General features: G+C 44.5%; 1 protein-coding gene across 1 annotated transcript in view; it reads left to right on the top strand.

Moving 5' to 3' along the window:
* SLC16A10 (solute carrier family 16 member 10) overlaps positions 1 to 26,265 on the top strand; it is an 81,970-nt gene that overhangs the window by 37,909 nt on the left and 17,796 nt on the right. Inside the window, exon 4 of the mRNA XM_048492670.1 lies at positions 19,190 to 19,333. Within this exon, the coding sequence (XP_048348627.1) occupies positions 19,190 to 19,333 (144 nt within the window). The remainder of the gene's footprint in view (positions 1 to 19,189; positions 19,334 to 26,265) is intronic.

The raw sequence follows: 26,265 nt of genomic DNA, 5'->3' as shown, positions 1-26,265 counted from the left end.
ATAAATGTGCATTGTCTTACAGCTTTAAAGTACTTAACAGAAGTAAAGTGCCTGCAGTTACCAGGGTTGCACAAATATAAAAATGCAGACCCTCTGTCCATAGACTTCCCTCCGAGATTTCTGCTTCCTCCAAATTCTCCATGCTTTCCCCCCACCATAGTTCTCCAAGGTCTTTTTCACTTTTCTTTAGACATTCCTGCCACCATCTATTTCTCTCCATAGTCAGCTGGAACCGACATGGAAACTTGATTGGTTGGTGTGAAAGTTTCTCCTTTTCCATTTGACTCCATTGAGTCAACAGGATTTCTCTGAGAGTGTCCTGCCCAACAGCTGAGCGGTGAATTCAGTTATTTTCTAACCTTGCTGGCTGTGATGGCCTTGCCACTTTATCAAGCCATAGAGGAAAGAAAGAGCAAATGCATGGAGGCTTACTACAATATTGGCCATTTATGTTCAGTATTTTTTCAGTTTATTTGCTGGACAGAAAGGGCAAATGCTGAACTATCCAGTTCAAGCACCTGGCACCCCTACTCCCAACATATTCTAATCTGCCTCCATAGTAGCCATTTAGGAGTGTACACATTACTTTTTCTCAAAATTCTGAAAGTGTTCTCAGCCTCAAAGATGGGTTTTGCTTTCATAAAGAAAAGTAACTCTGGTCCTTCTGTTGTGGAGAAATGCCTTTCCCCTTAAACCTCTGCAACATACTGTTATTACAGTGAAAGCTGGACATTTAGATAACCTGTTACACATGTTGTTATAATAACATTATATTAATATAATGTTATTCTAATGCTAGTTTAAAAAAACCCGATAAACTTCTGGGTGGCAGAGTGAGGAAATGCCCACTGTGGGGATAGCGTCAGGGAAAATGGCTACCCTGTGGATGGGAAAATTTGAACTTTTCCACCAACATGGTGCCATCCAAACTTTACCGCAATCATTCCCAAAGCTTCACAACAAAGAATGTTTGAGGGAGATCAGAGAAAAGCTGGAGAAACCCAAGAAGTTTATAAATACACCTCAGTCTTCCTTACAGCATTAAACCCAGGCAGATAACCCATGTGGAAATGACTTACAACTCAAGCTTTTGAGATATGACATATTTTGCAGAATGTCTGCAACATTATTGTCAAAGTTTAGTCATGGGAAAGTAAGTAGAATGAAATAATTGCATCTCAGTGGCACAACATCCAAATGGTGGGATGTGGGGCAAACTTTATCAGCTATTGCTTGGATATGTCCTTGGAAATAAAACCGTGTTCCAAAATAGTTTAAGAATCTGCCTGTATAGAAAGCATTACCAGATTACTTGCCAGAAGGAAATTTGCAAGTAAGTTTATGCATTCATTTCTCTAAAGGTTTATAGGTTGGTTTTTGTTTGTTAGAAAAGAGTGCATTAAAATACATATAACATAGAGGCATTATAGTCATGATGCAATTTTCTATGATAACAAAACCATTATATTTACAACAGAACTGACCTTCCCCCTAGTTTCTAAATAAGTTTGACATGGATTGCTTAACTGCCAAAGATTGAATAGAGATTAAAATGTATTTTATGCTCATGGACATCATAGAAGTTTAGGGCCATAAAATAGAGTGCCATTGTTCATGCAAAGCATTCTCTCTCAAAACTGAATAGATTCCATAGAGTGTATATTTGGAAAGAGCATAGAGTTCCTGTGAGCATATCAGAGTTGTAGGATCATTGCCTGTGTTTAAGAACACATTGCCTGGAAATTTTTGGAAGTGAAAGACAGGTTTTTATAAAGTTTTCTGACACTTGCATAAGAGTGTGATACAGTACAACCCTATGCAAAGTACTTCCAGTCTAAATCTATTGATTTCAGTGGGCTTAGACTGGTATAACATTGCACAGAACTGCACGGTTAATGGACTGCAGAAAAAACAAACCTAATTAATTTTCTGCAATTTTGAAATTTCCTCAGAGGAAAACAGTAACTTGCTCATTATCCTAATACATGACATTCAACAGCTCCACCTTTTACATGCCATAATAAAACTATGTGGTATAATGTAAACATTTTATATCAAAATCTGATTGTTAAACCTACATGCTACTTGTCATCAGTTCAAGCATATCCCATGGTTTACTATCCATAACAAAGCCTTACAATATAACCTACCATAGGTCCTTAGATACGAGGGAAAAAGGCAGGTAAATACCGGTAAATATTTTAAATGAAATAAATAAACCACATTTGCTCCTGTCTTTTCAACAGAGATCAATACATTGCGGGTACCACACATTGTTTTCTGTACCGAGTTAAAACATTGCCAGTACATTAAGTATCTCCGGACTATCCTGAAACATGTTAGTTCTACTGGATGTTGGGAGACCGTCTTGCTTGGGTTTTCATCACCTTCTCTCAAGGAGGCAGGGACAATTTCCGTTGGCCACGCCCACTAGCCTTGCTGACATCGTCAAGCCCCAGTATCTTCCTGCCTTGAACAGGGAGTGCAGGCTTTTTTGTAGGCTCTTCAAAAAAAAAAAGAGAGAGAGAGAGAGAGAGAAAGAAAGAAAGACAGAGGATTTGTGTGTGTTTGTGCTTTACCTTTCCTCGTGTTGCCAAATTTACCTCACATCCTCCTCCCCCGTTCCCTCTGTGGTCTGTGAGGAGAGTTGAGGAGAAGAGAAAGAGCGGGAGTTCTTCCCGCCAACGGATCGTCATGGCGTCGGCGCCATTTTCCCCGCCACGAGAGCGCTTCATGCGCTCGATTGCGGAGAGCACCAGGGCGGCGGCAAGAACGGGCGGACCCTCCTCGCACAGCCGGAGGGCTGGGAGAGAGGTAGAGGCTACGGGGGCCCAGCGCAGCCTGCGGCTTGGCCAGTGGTCCCCCTCCAGAGACGACGCCCGCACCCGTGGCGTTCCGAGGCGCCCCTCCTCGGCCGGGCCGTTGCGCCGACGCCCGCAGCCGCTCGGGAGGGGCCGAGAGTCAGGGCGCGGCAGCGCAGGCCGCCTCTCTGAGGCGACGGATCGGCGTGGGAGGAGGCGGCGGCCTCGCAGCCGCCCTCAGCTTGACGGAGCGCTAGCAGCATCGGCGCTGGCGCGCAGGCAAGACCCCAGAGGGGAGGTGACTTTGGGCCCTGTTGTTAACCGGCAGGGAGCCGAATGGGCCAACTTCACTCCAGATCGTTTACTTTCCCTCATGAGAGAGTCGATCAGGGAGGAGGTGGGGCATTATTGCAGCCCCCTTCCCACTTCCAGGCGCCCATCTTCCAGGCACAGGGGCAGATCTAGGTCCCCTAGGAGGGCTAACAGAGACAGGCTGTGGCGGGAATCTTCCCCCAGCTCTGACTGGAGAGAGTGTTCTTAGGCAGAGGTAGACCTGGACTCTGATCACTTTTCAGAACCAGAATCACCCCAGACAGAGGCTTCTGAGCAGTCCCATAGGCTATTTAAGTCCGAGGATGTTTCCTTTCTATTATCCAAGACAATTTCTGCACTTGAATTGCATGATGAGGCAGATGCAGAGGACCCCAATGATGCTAGTAAGGCAAAGCCCATCAAGGGCTGTCCCAAGGGGTTGGCGGCTCTTCTGCGCAAGGATGAGGAATCCCAGAAATATTTCCCACTCCCAGAGCTCTTTGAACGGAAGTTCAGGAAGGAGTGGGTGCGCCCGGCAAAAAACAAAGGTTTCCCCCCTGTTTTCAAGAAGCTCTATCTTACACCAGACCACCTCACGTCACTCACTAGGACCCCATTGGTGGATGGGCCCGTCTCAGCAGCCCCCTTCCCACTTCCCCCAACAAGGGTTTCTGTCCCGAGTCGGGCGGTAACAAGGCCTGACTACCAAGACATCCCCATAGGGGGGCGTCTTTTGGCCTTCAGCCACAGGTGGCTAGGAGATCACGTGGACGCCTGGGTCAGGGAGGTCATCTTGGTAGGGTACTCGTTAGAATTCAAGCTTTGGCCAAGGAGCCGTTTCATTCCCTCCCCCATCAGCTCCAACCCTATCAAGGCTTCCCAGTTGAGATTAGCAGTCCAGCACCTTTTGGTCATCCATGCCATTCAGCCGGTCCCAGAACACCAGCGGTTCAGAGGGACTTATTCTCCATTTTTCACAGTACCCAAGAAGAACGGGGATACCAGGGCCATCTTGAATTTGAAAAGGGTCAATAGACACCTCAGACGGTTCAAATTTCGAATGGAAACGCTCCGCTCCACAGTGGAAGCAATCCAACGCGGAGATTTCTTAACCTCCTTGGACTTGTCCGAGGCGTACTTACATGTGCCAATCCACCCAGCCCACCAACAGTACCTCAGGTTTGCCATAGGCCACGACCATTTTCAATTCGTTGCCCTCCCCTTTGGGTTAGCTACAGCCCCTCGGGTGTTCACAAAGGTTTTAGTGGCCCCCATAGCCCTTCTCAGGAGTCAGGGCATTCACTTACACCCGTACCTGGACGACATCTTGATTCGATCAAGGTCGGAAGCTTCGGCGAGACAAGATGTCCTCCAGGTACAACAAACTCTTTCCGATCACGGGTTCGTGATCAATCAGGAAAAGAGCTCCACGATCCCATCCCGATCAATGGAGCACCTAGGTGCGTGGATAAACTCCTCCACCTGCACACTATCGGTGCCAGAGGACAAAGCTCGGAAGATTCATTAGGCAGTTCTGCAGACCTTGAGACGCAACAGCAGCAATCTTCTCCAGCTGGCGAGTCTACTGGGCCTCCTACTTTCCACGATGGACATGATACAGTGGGGCAGGGCCCATGCCAGGCCCTTACAGGGTCTGCTCCGTCCTTTCGCCACCCAGATAATCCTCAGGTTGGACAGGCAGATCCGCCTTCCCTCGGCAGTCAGGATCAGTTTGAAGTGGTGGTTGCTCCCTTGGCAGCTAACGTCGGGGAAGGTGTTCTCCATTCTGGAGCCGTGTCACATCTTCACAGATGCAAGTCTCCTAGGTTGGGGAGCCACCCTGGGGCCCCTCTGCGCGCAGGGGATCTGGCCACAACACCGTCTTCAGACGCCAATCAACATCTTAGAAGTCAGAGCGATCTTCTTAGCCTTGAAACGCTTTTGCCAGGAGATTCTTCGACGGCATGTCATCATCCATACGGACAACATCTCCGCGAGGTGTTATATCGACCATCAGGGAGGCTCCAGATCGTCGGACCTTCACAGAGAGGCATTCAAGATTCTTATTTGGGCAGAGGCGAATCTGGCCTCACTTCGGGCGGAGCATATTCGAGGTGTGTTGAATGTCGAAGCAGACTGGCTCAGCAGATCCAAGATCAGGGAGACGGAGTGGAGTCTGAAACGCTTGTTGTTTCTTTCGATCACCAAGAAATTCGGAATGCCGACGACAGACCTTTTTGCGTCTCAGGACAACGCACAGGTTCCATCATTCCTGTCCAGATTTTTCCATCCTCAGGTATGCTGGACACCAACGCGCTGTCCGCCCATTGGCCGAACGGTCTTCTGCACGCCTTCCCTCCGTTCCCACTACTGTCCAGACTGCTGCACCGAAGTTCAGAGGGAACGAAGGTCATTGATTCTGTGGCACCCAATTGGCTCGTGGCCCTTGGTACTCAGTGATCCAGGAGCTGGCTATCGCCTCCTCCCCTGGTACTTCCTGTAATGACAGATCTCCTAATGCAGGGCCCCATAGTACACCCAGACCCAGGTCCATTCAATCTGACCGCTGGCTATTGAGGGAGCAGGCTAACAAGCAAGGGTTACTCCAGGGAGGTAGTGGACACCATGTTGGAGGCTAGAAGAGGGTCCACGATTAGGGTTTATAACTCATCCTGGAAGGCCTTCGCCCGCTGGTGTGCACGCAAGAAGCTGGACCCGATGGCACCTCTATTGGCTGACATTTTACACTTCCTCCAGGATGGATTTCAGAGTGGACTCCTCGTGAAGGCCACCCTTAGGAGGCAGTTAGCAGCATTGGCTACGGTTATCCCTAAAGTACAGGGTAGTCCCTCACTAGACATCCTGATGTGGTCAGTTTCCTGAAGGGGGTTAAGTTGTCCCAGCCTCCCGTAGTCCATAGGTTCCCAACTTGGAGATTACACTCGGTATTGGACGCCATCACTAGATCTCCCTTCGAACCCGTCCAGTCCATCCACCTTAGGTGGCTAAGAATGAAACTTCTCTTCTTCCGGCCAAAGGTAGATTCCAGATTCCACCTTAGACAGGAGGTGGTGCTCCCCAATTTTTGCCCTGATCCAAAGCACCCCAGGGAACGGCTCTGGCACCACTTGGATGTTCGCCGTTCCCTTAAAGCTTTCCTTATTCGATCTGAACCATTCAGGAAATCAGAATGCCTGTTTATTAATGTGGCCCCCCCCCTAGGTTGGGGGAAGCTATGTCCACGGCAGCTATAAGTTCTAACATCAAAACTTGTATCATAGAAGCCCATAAGGCTAGCCACCTTCCCCTCCCTCCATCCATTACCGCTCATGTAACCAGAAGCGTTGCTGCTAATTCTGCCTTGGTGAAGCATCTACCCATTGAGGAGATTTGCCGAGCCGCCACTTGGGCGCCTCCTTCCTCTTTTGTCTCATCACTATCGCCTATCCTCCATTGATGCAGTCCAGGCGTCTCTCGGTAGACGTATTCCGGAGCACATTGTGGGGACTAATTGGGCTCCACCCTATATTTGGGGTACTGCTCGAAAGTTCCAAGCAAGACGGTCTCCCAACATCCAGTAGAACGACCCATTGGTTACTTACGTGAAGGGGTCTTCTGCTGGATGATGGGAGACCGTCTTGACCCACCCTGGTTTGGGTCTCCCCGTCAATGTGCTCCGGTTCTTGTTCTTGTTCTTAGTTATACTTCGTTACCTTGAGCCTACTTTTTTGATCTTATAGTTAGTTGGCCACTGGGTGAGTTGGATGTCAGTGTCCCAGGTTAGGGCCTTGTTGGTATGTTTGTGTCGTTTGTACTATTGTTTGTGCAAGTCCTTCTGCAGCAGTCAGATACTGGGGCTTGACGACGTCAGCAAGGCTAGTGGGCGTGGCCAACGGAAATTGTCCCTGCCTCCTTGAGAGAAGGTGATGAAAACCCAAGCAAGACGGTCTCCCATCATCCAGCAGAAGACCCCTTCACGTAAGTAACCAATGGGTCGTTCTTTCTTATGGGTCTTGGTTGCCTGCAGTCCCATTATCTGAAAAACTGATTACTGGCAACAGCTGACCATCTGATGGAAGTAAAACTTCGGGAACAAAGCCCAATACTAACTCTGCATGTCTGTTTTGTAGTTTCATGAGGGTAGTCACATTGATCTGCAGTAGAGGAACAAGGTTGGAGTCCACTAGTACCGGTAGCTTAAAGACCAACAAGATTTTCAGGATGTAAGCTTATACCCTAGATATCTGTTTGAGTTACACCATCAGGGCCCCAGGAATCTTCAGCCATACACCATACCATTGAATAGTTCATTCCCCTGCATATCTTCTAATCATGAATATAACAATTTCAAACCAAGACTCCAGGATGAAATTTAAGGATTAGATTCATTACCAATTTTTAAATGGCAGAATTTAGTCTCCACATGTTATGAGAATTTCTGACTCCTAAAGAAAATAATAGCCTTTCTTTAAGAATGTGTTGGTCCTACTGTTATCAGGTAATGGCTTACATTGATACTGCTGAAATCTTATTAGTTTGATTGGATTCTGTATTAATGTTTTCCTCCTCATATTATTGTGATATTTCATTATGCTTTTATAATGCAGGTATTTTCCAACAATTCAATCAAATTCTATCCATACTATTATAAAATAAGCTCAATTGGTTACATTAGGTCATACTTCCAAATTTAGGAATATAGTCCTCTTTTTTTTAAAACTTGGGCCTATTATGAACTACAAGTCTGCCCCACAGTGAGCAGACATTTCCTTTGGGGCATACTTTCACTTACTGAGACATTTTCACCACCACCAAAATCACTATGCTGCAGATTTGAGAAGCCCTGTGACTTCAAAGAGCTGTGAAAGTGCAATCTTTTCCTTGCCTGTGCAGGAAAAGTGAAATAGTCCCGGCATCTATTTGGCTTGCTTCACATTTCCCTCCCTTCTCCCACCCATGGAGGAGCAGTTCTGCCCACTTCTCCAAAGGCACCACTGGGGGATCAGACACACATCTTTTAAAAAAAATCTACACCAATGTTTTATCACAGCAGTAGTGAAACACTGAAATGTTGGGAAAAAATTAAAAATGTGAGAAAAGCCACGATCAATGTGGAAATCAAAGACAACCCGGAAGAAAAGGCAGGCAGAAATTATGACTGCAATTGGAGCAAGCAGTGGGGCACTTCCTCACAAGTTGCCAGAAAAACATGAGGAGGTTCCACTGTGGAGCAAGCAGCCATGGGGAGTGTGCAAGGAAGGCAAGCATAATGTGCCTTGATTTTCTTTCAGAGCTTTCTCTTAAGCTATAGATTTTAAAATTTGGTTTTCCTTTGATTGGAAGAGAGAGTAGATAAAATAAACTACAAGATGGCTGTACTGAAATTTTATTCCACATATGCTTAAACTTTGGTTGAGGAAAATGTAACCTCCAATTTGTGAGCTGAAATATATGTTTAGCATGTAAAGTCCCAGTCAAGGATGTAGGTAAAGGGGGGGTTCTTGGGTTCAAACCCCCCATTACATGTCCGAAACTCGGCCACCGTTTGTGTTTTTTGGTATTTTTAAGTGTTTTTTTGTTTTTCGCCTACAGGGGGCACAGTGTTTAGGCTAACAGCACCAAAATTTCAGGAATTTGTTGGGAGACTCTCCTGATGATACCACCCAGGTTTAGTGAGGTTTGGTTCAGGAGGTTCAAAGGTATGAACTCCCAAAGGGGATGCCCCCATCACCCATTGTTTCCAATGGGAGCTAATAGAAGATGGGGGTTACATCTTTGAGGGTCCATAACATTGGACCCCTTGAACCAAACTTCACCAAACCTGGGTGGTATCATCAGGAGAGTCTTCTAAAGATAGTCTGAAAGTTTGGTGCTGCTAGCTTAACAATTGTACCCCCTGACAGCAGGCACCCCCCAAATTTCCCCAGATTCTCCTTTTCAATCCACCCCCTTCGGTGTGGATTTAAAGGGAGAATCTGAGGTCCCAATTTAAACATTGAAAGTGATGCTGTTTCAGGATGGGGCATAATCTAACTGGGGACCCCAGAATCCCCCTTTAATGTGGATTTAAAAGAAGAATCTGGGCTCCCTAGTTTTAACACCATTGAAAGTGATGCTGTTTGGGGGTGGATTCCAGCATCACAATGGTTGCCCATGGGGGGACGCACGCGCAAAACTCAGATTTTGCACCAGTCTCCATTTTCCCTAGCTACGCCTCTGCCCGGAGGGAAGGGCAGAAGGGACTGCTGGCTGCTGGCTGGAAGCCCAACCGGCGGGGGGGGGGTGCGGGGCAAGGGAGTCTGCTGTCCCTCGCCTCGGAAAGCTGCTTTTATAAGCACTGAGGCCACAGGCAGGGCTTGGGGAGGTGTGGACATGCCCCCAAGGCCCTGCCCCCCAACCCCCCTAAAAATCTATACCTACGTCACTGGTCTCAGTATTTAAGTATTTCTTTGTTTATAACTTGGTAACTTTAGTAAATCAGGCTCCAATGAGGTGCAATTTCTCCCCAGTTATTCAGTCATTAGTTAAATTCTATTAATTTCAATGTGACTAAAGCACATTTAAGCAAGCCCCATGTTGTAGTGTTACATTTAATTCATTCATAACTATATGAATACATTGCTAATAAACTTCTATTTGGTTTTAGAAACCATTAATTTCTATCAGTTTTTGCAACACTTTTCTTCTTGATTCCAGCTAGCTGTTTAATACCTATTTTTTGTGTATAAGGATCAGTTCTTCTAGTTGACTATTAATCATTATAAAGCATTATTTTTTGAGCATTTTTTCTGAGATATTCAAAGCCATGACTATCAAACATACCTCTCCCATCACTTTCCTCTCCCTTTTATCTTACTCTTTCTTTGTCATCCATGCTGCCTTCTACATACTACTTCTTTGCAGCATTACCACAGTACCTTGTGTATTATAAAATAACACTTTGATTTTTAGATTAATGTTCTCTGTGGCACCAGATCTTCAGTGGCCTCTGTGCACTTTACTTGCTTTTCTAATCTTTACATTTATCTTCCTTCAGATTTCAACTTCTGCTGCAATTTGATTCAGGTTAGTGAAATCCTCCCCCACTCTGTACGTGGTTCTGTAACATCTCTGCATACATTATTCTTTCCTTGCACATGTCAGCACTGACCTGGCAGTGCTTGTGCTTTAGCCTCTGTCATCAAACAGTGAAACAGTGTACATTCTGACAATATGTCTGGAAACTCCATTGTTTCCACAGTGCAGTGCTTCCTCCTTGTCTTTCTGATTTACTATGGAAGCTAATAATGCCTGGCAGAACTGGCATGCATTTGTCAGAATTATTAGTGACTACTTGTTCTGTTAAAATATACTATTTTGTCAGGATTAGTATAGGCCATTATGGTGTTTTCCAGACAGGCAAAATATCCTGGTGGAAAACTGGAATCATACATACTGGGATGTTTCTATCTCAGTTTCTCCCTCCGCACAGCAGCCCAGCAGCTCTTTCAGGCTGGGAGGAAGAACTCACATAGCCCCTGGTTTAGTTCCATCTTCCTTGCTGACATTGCCATGTATGCGTGAACTGTCCCGTTTTTCTGATGTACTGATTGGCTGCAGGCGGCAAGGTGGGATAAATAAACCAGTCCATCTCCCACGGTGTTTGCATGGGAGCGGGAGTGCATGGTTTTTTTAAAAGAACCGCCAATTTTATCGGTTTTTGAAAGGCACGGATAAGGAAAATCACACAAGTAGGGCCCAAGTTAGACTCAGAAGCCATGCAGAAGTCATGGCCAAACCGGGATGTTTCACCTCCTTATCCCAGGATATATTGGCCATGAAGAAAACGCCTATGGAAGGCAAAATGTGAAATTATCCAAACAAGACAAGGCATGAAAGTTTTAAAATGAAATGGTGTTAGTAGATGTCTTAAAAGAATTATATATCGTTACTGCTGGCTGATAGCCTGTGCAAATTTTTCTTAAGTAATCATTTTTTTAATTGTTGGATTCCAAGTAGGGTTGCCAACACCCTGCAAATCTACTGGAATTACAAATTATCTCCACATTACAGAGATTATTCCCTTGGGGAAAATGTCTGGTCTCTAAAGGGTGCGCTCTGTGGAATTATACTTTGCCTTCCAGGGCTCTGCCCTAAAACCTCCGTAACTTCCCCAGTCTGAAGTTGGCATCTCTAGAAGTGTTTTAGCTGCTGTATGCTTTTATGGCAAGAATTTTATATTCAACTTTCCATTTCCAAACAAAATTATTTAGCCATGATAGTATTTTACATCTCGCTCTGCGCGACCGCTCCGGAGTCGCAGGGCAAAGGGGGCATGTCCCCAGGCCTCGGGCTGACGCTTGCCGGGAGGGATCAACCTGCAGAGGACAGGTAGGATGCCCAGACATGGGGGGAGGGAAGGCACTCCAAAAACCTCGCTGGGCAAGCGAGGTTGGAAAACGGTGGCTTCGTGCCGCTCGGGTGGCGCGGCTGCAAAGCAGCTATGCCTCTCTGTGCGAACTTGGCTCCTCGGGACGCAAGTATTTTTTGCTTTCATCCCTAGAAGCGTGGCTTTATTCCCGGGCCGTCGCAAGGAAGGGGCCTATAATCCAGTTATTTGTTCACCATTTAGAAAAACAGAGGAAACCTCTGCAACCCAGTGTGAACCTTATAGATAACACAACATGTAATCTGAAAAGCAGTACAATGAATACCACAAATAAAGTACAGTTTCTGATGCTACCTATACCAAGCCATTTCTAAAGACCAGGGGAGTTTTGTAAATTCATGCTGTGGCTCAAAGCAAGGGCTGTGATCAGGAAGAAAAAGAGACATCTGTCAAAATGCAGCAATCTGATTTCCCCCATGATTTTTTAAAATCATGATTTTTGATTCAAAACATGTTTCACAGCAATGATTTACAAACAACAGCCCAATTCAAATTATTTTGGAGGTCTAAGAGTAATTTCAAAAGACATAATTTTTTGCTATTAAGGGATTCTCTTTGTTAAAAATATTAGTCAGTGAAATAATTTAATCCCTAATTTTGGTATCTTTAATAATGCACTATAAATGCTATTGTAAATAATATGTGTAATCTGTGGAGTCTGATTTGTGGACTATTACTGCATAATGTGTTCCATTCTTAAAATCCCCGGAAGTGATGTTGTGACTATGTATTTTTCTTTAAAAAAAAATAAAAAATCTTTGATACTTGTGTTCAGCTTTCCAAAGCAATTACATTAATATGGAATAAATCATATTCCTCAAGACTCTATAAATTATATCTCTGATGTATATTGCTACTAACAGTACTTGGAGATGAGTCAGTAGCTATCCTCTCATATGGGAATTAACAGTAGTGAGATAATACCAGTGGCATTAGGTTGTATATATATGACATTTCTGCATTGCAACAGTTATTTATAGCTATTGTTATTTATAGCTATTGTATTTTTCTATTTGTACACTTTTGCTAGGAGTTAGTACCACTAGTATTACAGCATTGTTTCGTAGCACATGGAAGACTGTAGTTCTCAGTGAGCTGATCATGTAACTAATAGAGTGGCCAGGCATCTCCTTAATCATTGCCAACTTACTTTTTTTTTTTTTTTGGTATGAAATGCTGAAAATATGAGTACCGACTTCGTTTCCTCCCAGTAGTGTTATGGGCTCTTTGGACTAAGTTAAATGTCACAGAGAAGGTTTATGGGTTTTTTTCATGGTACATTTACTTCCTCATTGAACTTGAAAGTACATCCCCCAAGATCAGTAGCCTTCTTTTATTCCTTGTTTGAAGTGGTCAGTCTGCCTAGATGTTTCTTTTGCTTTGGGGGTTTTAGACTGTTCTTTATAACCATGGCCTAGAGGTTAGGAGACAGAAATAATTTTATGTAAGTATTTTTAATACTTGAAAGAAGGATCTATCTACTTTGGCAAATGCAAGCTATTGAAGATCCACATTTTGAAGAGGTGGCATAGGAATATTCAAATAAAAAATGAATACATGTGTTTATCACAGAATAGCAAAAATAACATCCATTTTTGAAAGTTTATCTTCCTCTAATGAATGTTGTTTGCTTTTGTCAAATATGTTATAAAAATAAGCACATGCTTCTTTTAATTGACTTTGTATTAAATAGCACAGCCATTGTCTTTCAGTCACAAAATGGCATAAAAGATTTTTTAATGATAGCTAGTCCTGTTTTTTCAGTATTCTGGAAACCACATAACGTAATGGTTTATACATGTTGTACTTTGTAAAACTAGTTTAATGAGCGGCTACGTTTGCTCTTTAAACTTACCAGCTTGACTGCTCAATCCAGACCAGAGATGGGCTGAATTGACTTGTGGAGACAGCACTGGTCTGCACCAGTGAATTTGCCCTCAGTGTAGGGGCAAGCACGCAGTGGGCGGATGTGGGGACCCTCTGCAGTGCTCAGATGCAGTGCTGGGCGCTGCACCTCTATGCTATAGCCAGCCCCAGTTTTCACTCCACCTTTATCTTAATCAAATCCAGTGTTCCTTATGATATCTTTTGCATATGGATTGAGGAGATAGGGAGATAAAATACATCCTTGTCTGACACCTTTGTCAATTGGAAATCATTTTGTTTCTCCGTACTCTGTCCTAGCGGTAGCCTGTAGTCCAGAGAACAAATTGTTCATCAAAACAATAGAATGTGACACTCTAATTTCTTTTAAAACCAGCCATAGTTTTTTCATGATCCACACAATCAACAGATTTGCTGTAATCAATGAAGTACAATCTAATTTTCTTCTGAACATTTTCTCCAATATAAATTTGCAATATGATTTCTAATGCCCTTTCCCTTTCTGAATCCAGCTAGAACATTAGGCATTTCTCATTCCATGTATAAGAGTCTTTGTTATAAGATTTTGAGCATCACTTCACTTGCATGAGAAATTAATGTTATTGTTTAATACTTACTACAGCCTTTGATGTCCCTTTTTAAAAAATGAAATGTAAATTGTGTATTTCCAGGCTGTAGGGATTGTTTTGTTTTCCTTATTTGCTGGCTTTTTTTTGTTAAGATATCGATTGCCTCTGTTTCTGTAGCTTTCTCTCATTTTTTCCTTTACAGTTCTCTTTTTGTGCAAGTCACTGGAATGTTGCATTTAGGTTTCTGCTTCTATTTCTCTCATATTTTACTTTTTTCTTGTAATCTCTCTTTAGCATTTTTCAAAGAGTTTTATCAGTCATACACTGAGGTTTTTTTTATTTCTTTTGTCTCCCAGAATCTTCTTTATGCATTCTTCCTTAATAATATGTCTGGTTTCATGGTTCTTCTGGTTCACATTCACTTTAACTTAGTAATGTAAATCAGTTCTTTATGCAGTCTTTAATCTCTCCAGAAATCTATGCTCTGAGGCAGCCATGGACAGCACCAATGCTTCCCTGTCCCATCACATCAAAAAAGTTTCAGGCAACCTGGGGAAGCAGTTAAATTGAAAAAAAAACCCCACCCAACTGAAAGCCCTCCATACGACTAAATGGGCTTACACCATCCTTTTGAGTGCCATAAGTCAAAGGCCTTGGGTGCTGTGTTCCCAACAGCAAAGGCTAGGTGTAAGCTGGATCATGGCTCCACCTGCAAGAATGCCTTGGCATTGGTAGAAGGAACATTAACAATTTGAGATATTCAGAAGACACCACATTACTGGTGGACAATAAATTGTGAAGACTTGAAACAACTACTGATGAAAGTCAAAAGGTTTTATTGTTCTGAATTGTTGATTACTATCTATTTATTTTAAATTGTATCTATTTATTGTTTTATTGAGTGTATGCCCCCCTGAGCCCATTTTGGGAATGGGCAACCTAGAAATCCAATAAATAAATACATTAAATAAAAACATAAACTGCCATACTTTGGTACAATGAATATTTTGATGTTATTCTCCAGCTTTATTGTAATTTTCAGTATCAACAATTCATGGTCTGTACCACAATCCTGGTCTTGTTTTAGCACAGAGAACAGAGCTTCTCCATATTCTACTTCTGATTATGTATTTATTTGATTTCTATGTTGGCCACTTGGTGATGCCCACCATATACAATCATTTGGTTGCTTGAAATGTGCACTCACAGCTAACAATTATTGTCCTCACAGAATTCTGTGAGTTGTTTTACTACTTCATTTCCTGCTCCTAGCCCAAATCTTCCAGTGAGATCTAATTCTGCTTTGTTTCCTATTTTTGTGTTCCATTCACCTATGATTATCAGCATAGAATCATACAAGCATGTCTTGTTTAGGTGCACGATCAGTTTCTTCCTGGATACTTGCATGAAAGCTTTCAGTTTCTTCCTCGTGAATATTTGTATCTGGGGCATAATCTTGAATTATTGACCCATTATCAGTATTCTACAGACTCGTACCACTTTGGCAGAACTGGTTGTTAAAATTGCGCTTGTAAACAACCAGTTGTTAAATTATTTGAATCCCACCAATGGAATCAGTTGTTAAATTATTTGAATTTTACCACTGCCCATTATGCATCGACACTTACCTCGGCACTCTTAGCTGTGTAGTGGGGCTGAAGTGTGGTCTCCTCGCATTAGACCCCTTTGGGGATGAGGCGGTGTACAAAATCTAATAAACAAACAAACATATAAATAATTTTCTCAGTTTACACGCAAGGAGGTATTTGCTGCCTGCTCCGCAGCATACTTGCTGAAGTCTCAATGGGCCTCTGCTTTTCCTGGTTCTTTTAACCTTGCCCATCAACTCCCTCTTAAAGGCACACAGTTGCAAGATTGCTGACTTTGTTAAAGCCCTTTAAATTGCAGTTATATCGATATACCTGTGGTTTCAGTTATATTGATATTGTAGCCCCTTACCAAAAATAAATGGATCATGTCCTAGAACTTATATTCTCTCCCTGCTCCTACACACACACACACACACACAGACACACACACACAGACGTGTGCAGGCTTCCTGCTCCTGCCATGGGAAAAAAGAGAGGCTTGTTATTAAATGGTTAGCCCACTATTCCTAATTCATCCTACAGACATCCCTCCCCCACAGCCTGTTAACTTCAGCGGCTCTGGAAATGAGAGTGTGAGGAAATGGCTGATCCGCCATTTGGAGGTTTTCAAATGCAATAAAAGACAGTGATTTTGCAAAAATTGAAGTAATACCAAATCTGAAAAGGGGGAGGGGGAAGTGTGCACAGGAGTTCAAGGGAGTGGGAGGGAAGATATCTGGAGTAAAGCTGTGCTCACTGGGAAATCTCCCCTGCTCTGATGGCGAAGAAAATTACAGTCATGCTTAAAGTGGTGTTGCTTGGTTGTAAATTGAAAGTGGGGATTGGGGAAATACATCCATACAAGAAATCTTGCTGTGGGGACATTCGCCTCAGCTGTGCAGCAGACACCTTGCACACAATGGGCCATTGTTATGTTGACAGGCTTTCTCTCTAGTCTGATTAATATTGTTCATAAATATTTATTTCATATTATTCATATTCATAGAAATCCATTTTTCTTCGTCTTTTATTGTGTGCTCTCTAGCAATTTCTATGATCCAGTCCGGATGAAGTGGAGACTTAGATTTCCCCTACCACATGAGCAGAAAGGTTTGGTGGGGTGGGAGGAATCTGAGAGAAGAAATCGATCTGCATACCCCTAAAACAGGAATGTCTGTTGTGTTTGAGGGGAGGAAGCAGTTACAGCTCACATTGGGTCTTAATTGAGGGTCCCATCTCCCATTCCAGAGTCCAGGGCTATGCTCCCTTTCATTGGCTGTGAGGCAGGGGGAGCCTCCCCTTGGTCTGTGCCAAACATTTAAAGAGGGATAGTTGGAGTCTACTCAGCCTCTTTGCTTGCAGCCTCTACAGGCCAGATGGTGTACAGCTCTCCAATGTGGACAAGGATGTGTAGCTAAATGATCACAAAGCTGGACTGGTGTACATATGGCATCTTCCTTTGATGTGTACTCAGACAAGCTAGGCTATCTGTCCCTTGTGGCAATGTCACGGAGATGTTTAGATATTGGGCTGGGGAATACAATACAAAGTTAAGCATGGGTGAATTCTCTGCTTGATCCTAAAAGGGGGGGGGGTCCCATTAAGAGGCTCAGCACAAGGGACATAACAGCAATATCTGGGGCCAGCATGCTCACCATACTCCTAAGGGGGGGTGGGGGGTGGCAGGCATAAATGCCATTTCTACCATTCTACCAGTTCTTGTCTTATAACTGATTCTCTTTCTCTGGTTATCTTTAAAAGGTGGGTTGGGGATTTCATTGTCAACAATCATGTTGTCAGTGTAACCTACTTGTCCTATCCTTCCTCTTCTGGTTTGTCTCCATTCCAGGTACACTCCTGAACTCAGAATTGGTATGCACTCATGCACTAATTAGATGATCTGTGGTGTCAACTCTGTCAGTTATGTATTGTTAACAGGAAAGATGTGGAAGAACTGAGTTTTTGTATTCAATTCAGATCCAGCTCTCAGCTTCCCATTTAATAAGCAATGGTTCTGATAGCAGAGTTGATCCTCAGTTAAGAGTGTATCAATGGAGAGCATTCTACAAACGCTACCACAGTCAGCAACTTCCTTTGCTTCCATTCTTGTATTTGGGCTTCAGTTGTTAAGATTATTTTCTATTCTCTGGTCTTTCAAGAAGTAACACATTTAATCCTTCAGTGGTTTCTCTCCCTGTTTTACAGACTAATGTATTTCATGTTAGTAAAATTATTTTTACTTCACTATGGTTGTAATTGTATTCAATAGGATTTGCTCGCATTTGTTCACTATGTTTGTCCTTTGAATGAACAAACAAAAGCATATTTTTAAAAATGTTGCTCCCACAGGCAAGGTTTACTCATGAGCAAGATTTTTGGAGCATTATTAACTTTCTGCGCATTGCCTCCTTTGCTGTGATCATTCCCAAATCTGATTTGAGCAAATCTTTTTTTAACAATCACAAAGTTTGTGTAGACAGGAAGATGCACATTTTTGAAGGTCCTACCAACATCAGCACCATTTGTCTTGCTGCCATTCCCTCTATCCCTTGCAACCAGTGGCTTTTTAAAAAACTGGTGATTGCCGTTGCGCTAGTGCATAATAATGAACCATCGCCCCAATCTACTAGTTCAGCGATGGCGAACCTTTTTGAGACCGAGTGCCCAAATTGCAACCCAAAACCCACTTATTTATCGCAAAGTGCCAACATGGCAATTTAACCTGAATACTGAGGTTTTAGTTTAGTGAAAATGGTTGGCTCCGAGGCGTGTGTTACTCAGGAGTAAGCTTGGTGATAGTCTGAAGCAACCGTGCAACTCTTCCAATGGGTGAATCATGACCCTAGGAGGGTTTACTCAGAAGCAAGCCACATTGCCAGCAACCAAGCTTACTCCCAGGTTTTGCGCTTTAGTTCTTCGCCTGAAGATCAGTGGGGTTTAACAGAGCTTAGCAGGATTACCTACACTGCTTCCCCAAAACTAGGTCCTAGGTTTAATGCTAATAATCGAGCCCAGCGGCCTAGGCCAGCCTAGATTTGGAAAGATGCTCTGTTTGCGCGTGCCCACAGAGAGGACTCTGAGTGCCACCTCTGGCACCCGTGCCATAGGTTCGCCACCGCTGTACTAGTTCCTCTGAATTTCAGTTTCTCTGTCTCTCTGTCACACAAACACAGAGTCTAGCGTCTTTTTGCCTGTTATCTGTAGAAGATACGTATAATTTCATTCTCTTCAATGAAAGTGGCCAGAGACTGACTTTTTGAAAAACAAAAGCTGAGAATTCAGATGAACTGGTAATTCAGAACAATATATTGCTATGATATTGTGCCTCAGTGATCTAGCAAGTATGGCTGTGGTGGGGGTGAGGGAACAGCAGCCTTAGGGTGCTGAAGTAAGGAAAGTGTGGGGGAAACCACCATTTGAATACACTGTTGATGCTGCAAATACTATTGCAGTGCAAAAAGAGCTACACAGAAAATGATCACCATGTGAGAGTAGCCTGGACCTAACAATAAAAACTGAGAAGTAGCTTTTTAAAGAATCTTCTTCACTATATGATTGTACTAGATAGGAGTTGTTGTTGAAGTTACTTTTTCTGTTTCTGAACAGCTGAAACATGTGAAAGAACGAATTGGTGAAGATGTTCCAGATGAAACACTCTTGCTGTGCCTTGGCTTAACTTCAGGAGCTGGTCGATTGATCTTTGGAAGAATTGCAGATTATGTTCCTGGTGCAAAAAAAGTTTATCTTCAGGTACAACTATTCTATAACTGCCTTACCAAATGGAAATAACACAGGACTAGAGGCTGAAGTCCTGTCTGTGTGATCTTCCTTTCCACATCCTTTCCTGAATATTGTTATACTAAACGTGATATGTGGATGTCAAGTCACTCTCAAAGAGTCAAAACAAATTACACAATTCACCTGAAATATGCCTTGGTATGTTTTCCCCTTTTTCTGTAGAAAAGTAGGTGAGTACTGAGAACTGGATCTCTTCTGTAGGGACACCAAGACTTTGGAGCCCTAGAGACATTCACTTGATGCCAAACCTGTGACAAAGGCACTTATTTCCCCCCAGTTATTTATTTTAAAACTTATTAAAATTTTAACTCTCTCTCATGAAATAGGACTCTTGGTTTATGCAAGTATTTGCCCTCCCCTATCTTCACTTGCTGGTTCTTTTGAGATTTTTACTGCTCACTGTAAAAATTTTTTTTCAAAAACTAATCACTGTAAACTACAGGATCTCTCTGTTGTATCTTAGCTGTAAAATAGCACAAAATCCAGCAAGTTATAAATTATAATACTGCTGCTCTTCTTTGCCTTTTTCTTTCCTATTAATGTACATATTAATGGGAAAAGTATAGTGTAAACACCGAAATAACTATTTGGGAACTCAACGCAGCTTGCAGAATAAATAGAAAAATTCAACTGTAACAGATCAAGAAAAATACAATGCACAAACATTCTCGGGTGGTTTCAGTAATTCAGCTCCCTCAGGGGACCATAGGTGACAAGCCAAAAAACCAACCCTCTGGCTATTTCCAGGATAAACTGCAACTTTAGTCTCCTTTCTTGTTAATTATAGTACTGTTGTGTATGTTTAAAATATTATGTTTCTTAATTGCCATTTTTAATAGCTAGTGTAACTTGCTGTGACAGACCCCCTCATCTTCACAACTCATTGAGGCAGGCTAACCTCTCTCTGACCAGACTTGTCAGATTTCCTGCCTTTTCCAGGGACTAAGTGGAGCAGCAGTGGAGGCCTGGCTGGGCCATTGAGGGGGTGTGGCGGGGGAATTCTGGGGCAGGGGTGTGCGATGATGTGGCAGGGGCACAGGGCATGCATGCACCCCAGGTGCAGTTTCCCCTCACTCCACCTCTGGGCACTGGCACAGACTTATTACGTTTCAGGTTCAGTAGCAATAGCTTAGATATTCTTTAAGATGGTACAGTTTAATGAGTTGATACTGGCTTATGGATTATACACACAGGTTCTAACAGGCTGGTACATATATGTAGTAACCTTACAAACAATCTTCACACCATTAGAAACCCAAAACTAAACATAAAACTCACTCTCTGAAGGAAAACAAAGCAAAAACCCCAATACTCCAGACTAACTGGTCCTAGGAATTCTTGCAATCCAGTTGCTTTCTTGTTCCTAAGACATTTATTGCCTACTCGGAACATAAACAACCAGGCCTTTGACAGACCTGTACTTTCTGGATTCACTTATACTGTGCAGTCTATCATACCTACTTTGGAAGTATGTTTGAGAGTCCAGGACATTTCACACAAATATTGGAGTAATCTTTTCAATAGTAAGATCTGTGTAATTACTTATTGGAAAATATCCCTCAGTTATATTATCTGCTGACTCTCTATCCCCTCTCTTCCACCATCTGACTTCTATAATCTCCAAGCCAAATAGCTAGGCACCAGAAAATAGGGAGAATTTGAAAATTAGCAGATGTATTAACTGACGTGCCTCTTTCATTTAGTTGTTAGATTTGTAAATATCTAAATACTAGCAGGGCACCTGTGCTTCGCTACGCATACTTCATCACAGGCGCTCTATGAATTTCGGGGCGACATTCAACATACTTCTTTACAGCCTGTTTGTTAACTTTGGGGTGACATGCAGCATATTTCCTCACAGCCTGTCTGTGGACTGATGGGTTTGTTTACGCATGTTTTGCAGCAGCTTCCTGTAGTTGTCTTTTTCTAATGCAGTGTGTTATTGCTCTCTTTCACCTGGTGGGCTCCAAAAGATGTCATGTGGAAGCAGCCGTTGTATTTTCGGGATGCAGAAAGTGTTCTTCCATTGGATGCTGATGAGTGAGAAGGCTGTGAAGAGGTTCAGGGTAGGGTTGAAGGGCAGGGAGCTAGACTGTACCGCCACTGCATCACATTCCTAGGAACGCATCCGCCACTTCAGAGCACGACACCAAGCACAGGGTGATCGGAGGCTGAGAGCAGTAAACTTGTTTGCACAGTAATCAATCTGATGTCCATATGCAAAACCCAACAAATGTTTAGTAGTCCAAGGTGATAGTGTAGTCTGTTTTGATTGTATTTGGCTGTAGCGGTGTTGTTAATGTGAAGGTAGTTGGAGGAGTACTTTTTCACAGCTTGTCTGTTAACTTCGAGGTGACATTCAGCATGCTTTTTTGCAGCCTGTTTGTTGAAACTGGCAGTGTTTAACTGTCACCCTTAGAATGTTCGTGCAGCATGTCTGTGGACTGAGGGGCTGGTTTGCCCCTAGAATGTTCACGCAGATGGCCAGAGATGAGCAGTTAAAAAAGTAAATGTGTAATAACTCGAGTAAAACTGAATATTTTGAAAAATCCCGTCTTAGTGAGCACCTAAACCACATAATGAACCAGTGTGCCAAATTCCAACATTGTGAGTTCGGTGTTTTTTGAGTTCTGTGCATGAGTCAGTCAGTGAGTGGTATTTCACGTTTATAGATATAGATACATGTCTTATTTGAGAGTTCTGTCATACACAGAAGTTTTAGAATGTCAACAACACTTTTCGATAAACACAAGTTGGCATTTGTATCTGGTTGGTCTGGTTAATGGCTCTAATAAGGACATTTTTATTGGTAATTTTGGTTTGCTGTGTTTACCTCTCTCTAATAATCTGTTTGGCTGACATTCTTGTGGAGATGATGCAGCCATTGAAAGTAAAGATATAGATTGGGTCTCATGGATCTGTACTACCAGTTATGTCAGGCCTCTTGTGGCAGGGTGGGCTCCTTTCACTGGGAGATATCTCATTTAGTCCAATAGACTAAATTTAAAATGTCAAGTTTTATTGGGAGAAAAAGTCAGCAACGGAAAAAGAGTAAGTGAATGCAAAGCTAGCTGTAGCTGGCTTTGGCTAAATTGGATAAATAGAACACAATCAGTTTTTTTGAAGAAATAGTGAAGTTGTTGGATGATATCAAGTTAAAATACTCTAGTTTGCATTATAAAAAGCATAATCTTTTTTTGCCATGGCAATGGTTGCTGGTGGTAACCAAGCTATGTAGTTACCTGCTTGCAATCCTGACAGTGACAATGACATACTTAAATATTGTGCAGACCACACTGGTACCTATTGATAAAAATATCTAAAAATTAGATTTGAATACACATGGTCCAAGACCAATTGATCCAATATGGTTATGGATATTCCAAGCTCCACTTTTGTGGAAAGCCTCTTTGGACAGTATACCCGTTTGATAAGCATAAGCATAAGCATAAGCATAAGCATTTTATTGTCATTGTGCACGCACAACGAAATTTACAGCAGCATTCCTCGATGCACACAATTTCAGACTCATACATCATCCTCACTTTCTCCTTCCTCCACCCATCCCTACACAGCCCCAAATACATCAATAAGAAGCAGCAGAGTTTAGCATAGCCACAGCTCTAGAGTAGAAGCTGTCTCTAAGCCTCTTTGTCCTAGTTCTGAGGGCCCTGTATCGTCTGCCAGATGGTAACAGTTTAAAAGTTAGAGTGTGCTGGATGGGGAGACGGTGGGTCCCCTCAGAATATTTTGCGGCTTTATTTAGGCTTCGGGAATTATCGATTTCTTCCAAGGATGGAAGAGGGCAGCCGATATCCCTTTGTGCAGTAGTGATCACCCTTTGGAGCGCCTTCCTATTCGCCACTGTGCAACTGGAGAACCATACACAGATGCAGTAGGTTAGGACACTCTCTATAGCACAGCGGTAAAAGGACACCAGAAGTTTTCCATCTAGTTGTTGCTTCCTTAAAAGTCTCAGAAAGTACAGTCTTTGCTGGGCCTTCTGTAGGGATGAGCCGCTGACCCAGCAGCACCGTAGGCAGAGCACTGGCATGCCGGCCCAACTACGGCCTTCTGGTCGCACCCGCTCCCCCATCCCCCATCCCCTGGTGAGTCACAGGTCATGAACTACCTGGCTCACAGCCACCAGGTGTCCCAGACAAAGGGATAATGGGGCCCTTGCCCTTTTAGCAGAGTGCTTGGATTATTAGGCCCCAGAACACGACAGCTTCTCCTGCAACGTAATCCAGCCCGATGAGATCATGCATCACCTGACAATCTCCCGGTCTCCCGTTCTCCCGCTCTCCCGGCCTCCCACCGATCCACCCATTTGCCCGCCCCCAGAGAAACCCTAATAAAAGGTGCCAGGAACTAGCACGCGGCAGAGTTGCCGGTATCACAGACCCCGCGCTCCCGCTGCTGGATCTCTCCACCAGATGATATCTCCGCGTCTCGTCTCGTCCTTACGGTGACTCCGCGGGCACGACTACATCTGGTGCCAAAACCCGGGAATCCTCGAACCTCCACCCTGCTTACCGTCGCCTGGGAAAGGGCCGTGGTACCGACGTTCCCTGGATCGGCGCATCCAGGGACCCACTCCTCGGTACCGCCCGTCCGCTGGATCGGCGCATCCAGGGACCCGAGTTCTAGGACACTCTCTCGTCCGACGAAACAACGGTAAGTATGGGGCTTGCAAAAGCAGGGCTTATGACAAGCACGTTAGCGAATTGAAAGCGCTAGCGAAAAGCGGCAGGGTCTCCGTAAAGAGAGGGGAGCTGCGCAAATTGGTTGAGGAGATTGAAGCTCAATGTCCATGGTACCCAGAAAGGGGGACATTGAATCTTAAGGATTGGGAAAACATCGGGCGCACTCTGCACAGAGAGCCTCGTGCGCCGATGTCACTGCTACTGACGTGGAGGCAATGCTATGTCGCCATCAGCCTGCAGGTCTATGGCTCTCTTGCCATAGATCGCCCTCCTTTCGACCCTTCAGCTTCAATTTCACCCCCGGAACTTTCTCTATCCGCTAAATTGGACGCCTGTCCTCCTTCTGCCTCCCTTGCTTCCCCGCCTCCTTCAAATTTTCCCGCGGCTCGGCCGCCTCCTCCCTTCACCCCGCCTTCATTTTCTGAAGCCACCGCACCTCCGTCAGCACCACATAATGGCGCGGGTTTCAAAACCCTAGCAGAGAGTATTAGCCACGATCTGCAAAAAAAGGAAACCCTGACGGAAGACGATGCCGACATCCTCGCCATGTGCCCTGTCCATTACACTGATCACGAAGGGGAAGATGGCATCGTTCGGCGAGTTGTCGAGTACCGCCCCCTAGGTTACAACATTCTCACTGAACTCCGCAAGGCAATGCGGGACGTAGGAATCACCAGCCCCTATGTGAGAGGCATGTTGGAAGCAGTCGCGAGGAATCACCTAATTTATTTATTTATTTATTTATTAGATTTTTATACCGCCCTATCCCCGAGGGGCTCCGGGCGGTGTACAACAATAAACATAATAAAATGGCAAAATCTTTAAAAGCTGCGATAAAACAGTAAAAGCTAAGTCTTATAAATACAATACAATAAAATACAATAAAAATACAATAATAAATATAATACAATAAAAATACAATAATAAATATAAATGGCATCCAGCTGCTCCGTATTTGAAATCCTCTCCCCAAGAGGGAGGAATGGCAGGTCCCAGATGTAGAGGGCCATGAGGCAGAGGGCCATGAAAGGGGGAGGCACCATCAGCGTCCGGTTCCTCCAAAGACCCGGCGGAACAGCTCCGTCTTACAGGCCCTGCGGAACTCACCAAGGTCCCGCAGGGCCTGGACAGTTGGAGGAAGAGCGTTCCACCAGGCCGGGGCCAGAGCCGTGAAGGCCCTGGCCCGTGTGGAGGCCATCTAATGGTTCCGGAGGACTGGAAAACCACCTTTCGCATGCTCTTAAACCCCGCACAGTATGTGGTCTGGGAAAGCGAGTACCGCCAGCAGTGCATAAGCAGAGGAGCAGCCTCTGGCGGCGCCTACACCGCCGCGCAGCTTTACGGCTGCGAAGCCTTCGCTAACCCCAATGATCAGATCGTCCTGCCGTAGGCCACCCTTATGATCGCCTCTGAATGCGCCTATAAGGCGTTTGTGAAGGTCCCCAATGCCGGACAGCCAACCCAAAGTTTCTCTAGCATCCGACAAAAACCTCAAGAGCCCTATGCTGAATTTGTGAACAGGCTCCAAGAGGCCCTCAAGAGGCAGGTAGATAGCGAGGTGGCCCAGAACGAGCTCCTCTTACGCCTCGCCAAAGAGAACGCCTCCACTGAGTGCCGCAGAGCGATCACAGGCCTAGGGAGGGACCCCGAACTGGCAGACATGCTTAAGGCTTGCCAGGACATTGGGTCCTCCGCCCACCAAGCCAGCCTCCTAGCCGCAGCACTCTCCACTACCAGGGGACAGCCCCAGGATGAGTGCTTCAATTGCGGCAAGCCAGGGCACTTCCGGAGGGAATGTAGGCTGCCCGGCGGGGGGGCCCACAACCCCGACGGAGGAGGGTCCCCCCCAGGAGGCGAAGACCCCCAAGACAGCCTAGAACCAAATGCCCCCAGTGCCAGAGAGGCTTCCACTGGAGAAGCGAATGCCCGTCGGGAAACTCGCGCCCGGGCATCTCCCCAGCCCAGGACCAAGGAGGAGATTACTAGAACAGCCCCAAACACCGAAGCCCACATCCAAACCACCTCCTTCTCGCGGCATCTCACTCGCCTGCACCCAGCCTATCTCCTTTAAGTTCCCCCACGAGATTCTCATTGCCCCGACCCAGTATAGCGATCCCATCCCCACGGGGACCATTGGGCTGGTGTTGCCAAAGGCTTCCGCCACTGAGCAGGGGTTGT

This window comes from Sphaerodactylus townsendi, linkage group LG01 (genome assembly GCF_021028975.2).
Source record: "Sphaerodactylus townsendi isolate TG3544 linkage group LG01, MPM_Stown_v2.3, whole genome shotgun sequence".
NCBI classification, from domain to species: domain Eukaryota; kingdom Metazoa; phylum Chordata; class Lepidosauria; order Squamata; family Sphaerodactylidae; genus Sphaerodactylus; species Sphaerodactylus townsendi.
This window is presented reverse-complemented; position numbering and strand designations above follow the sequence as displayed.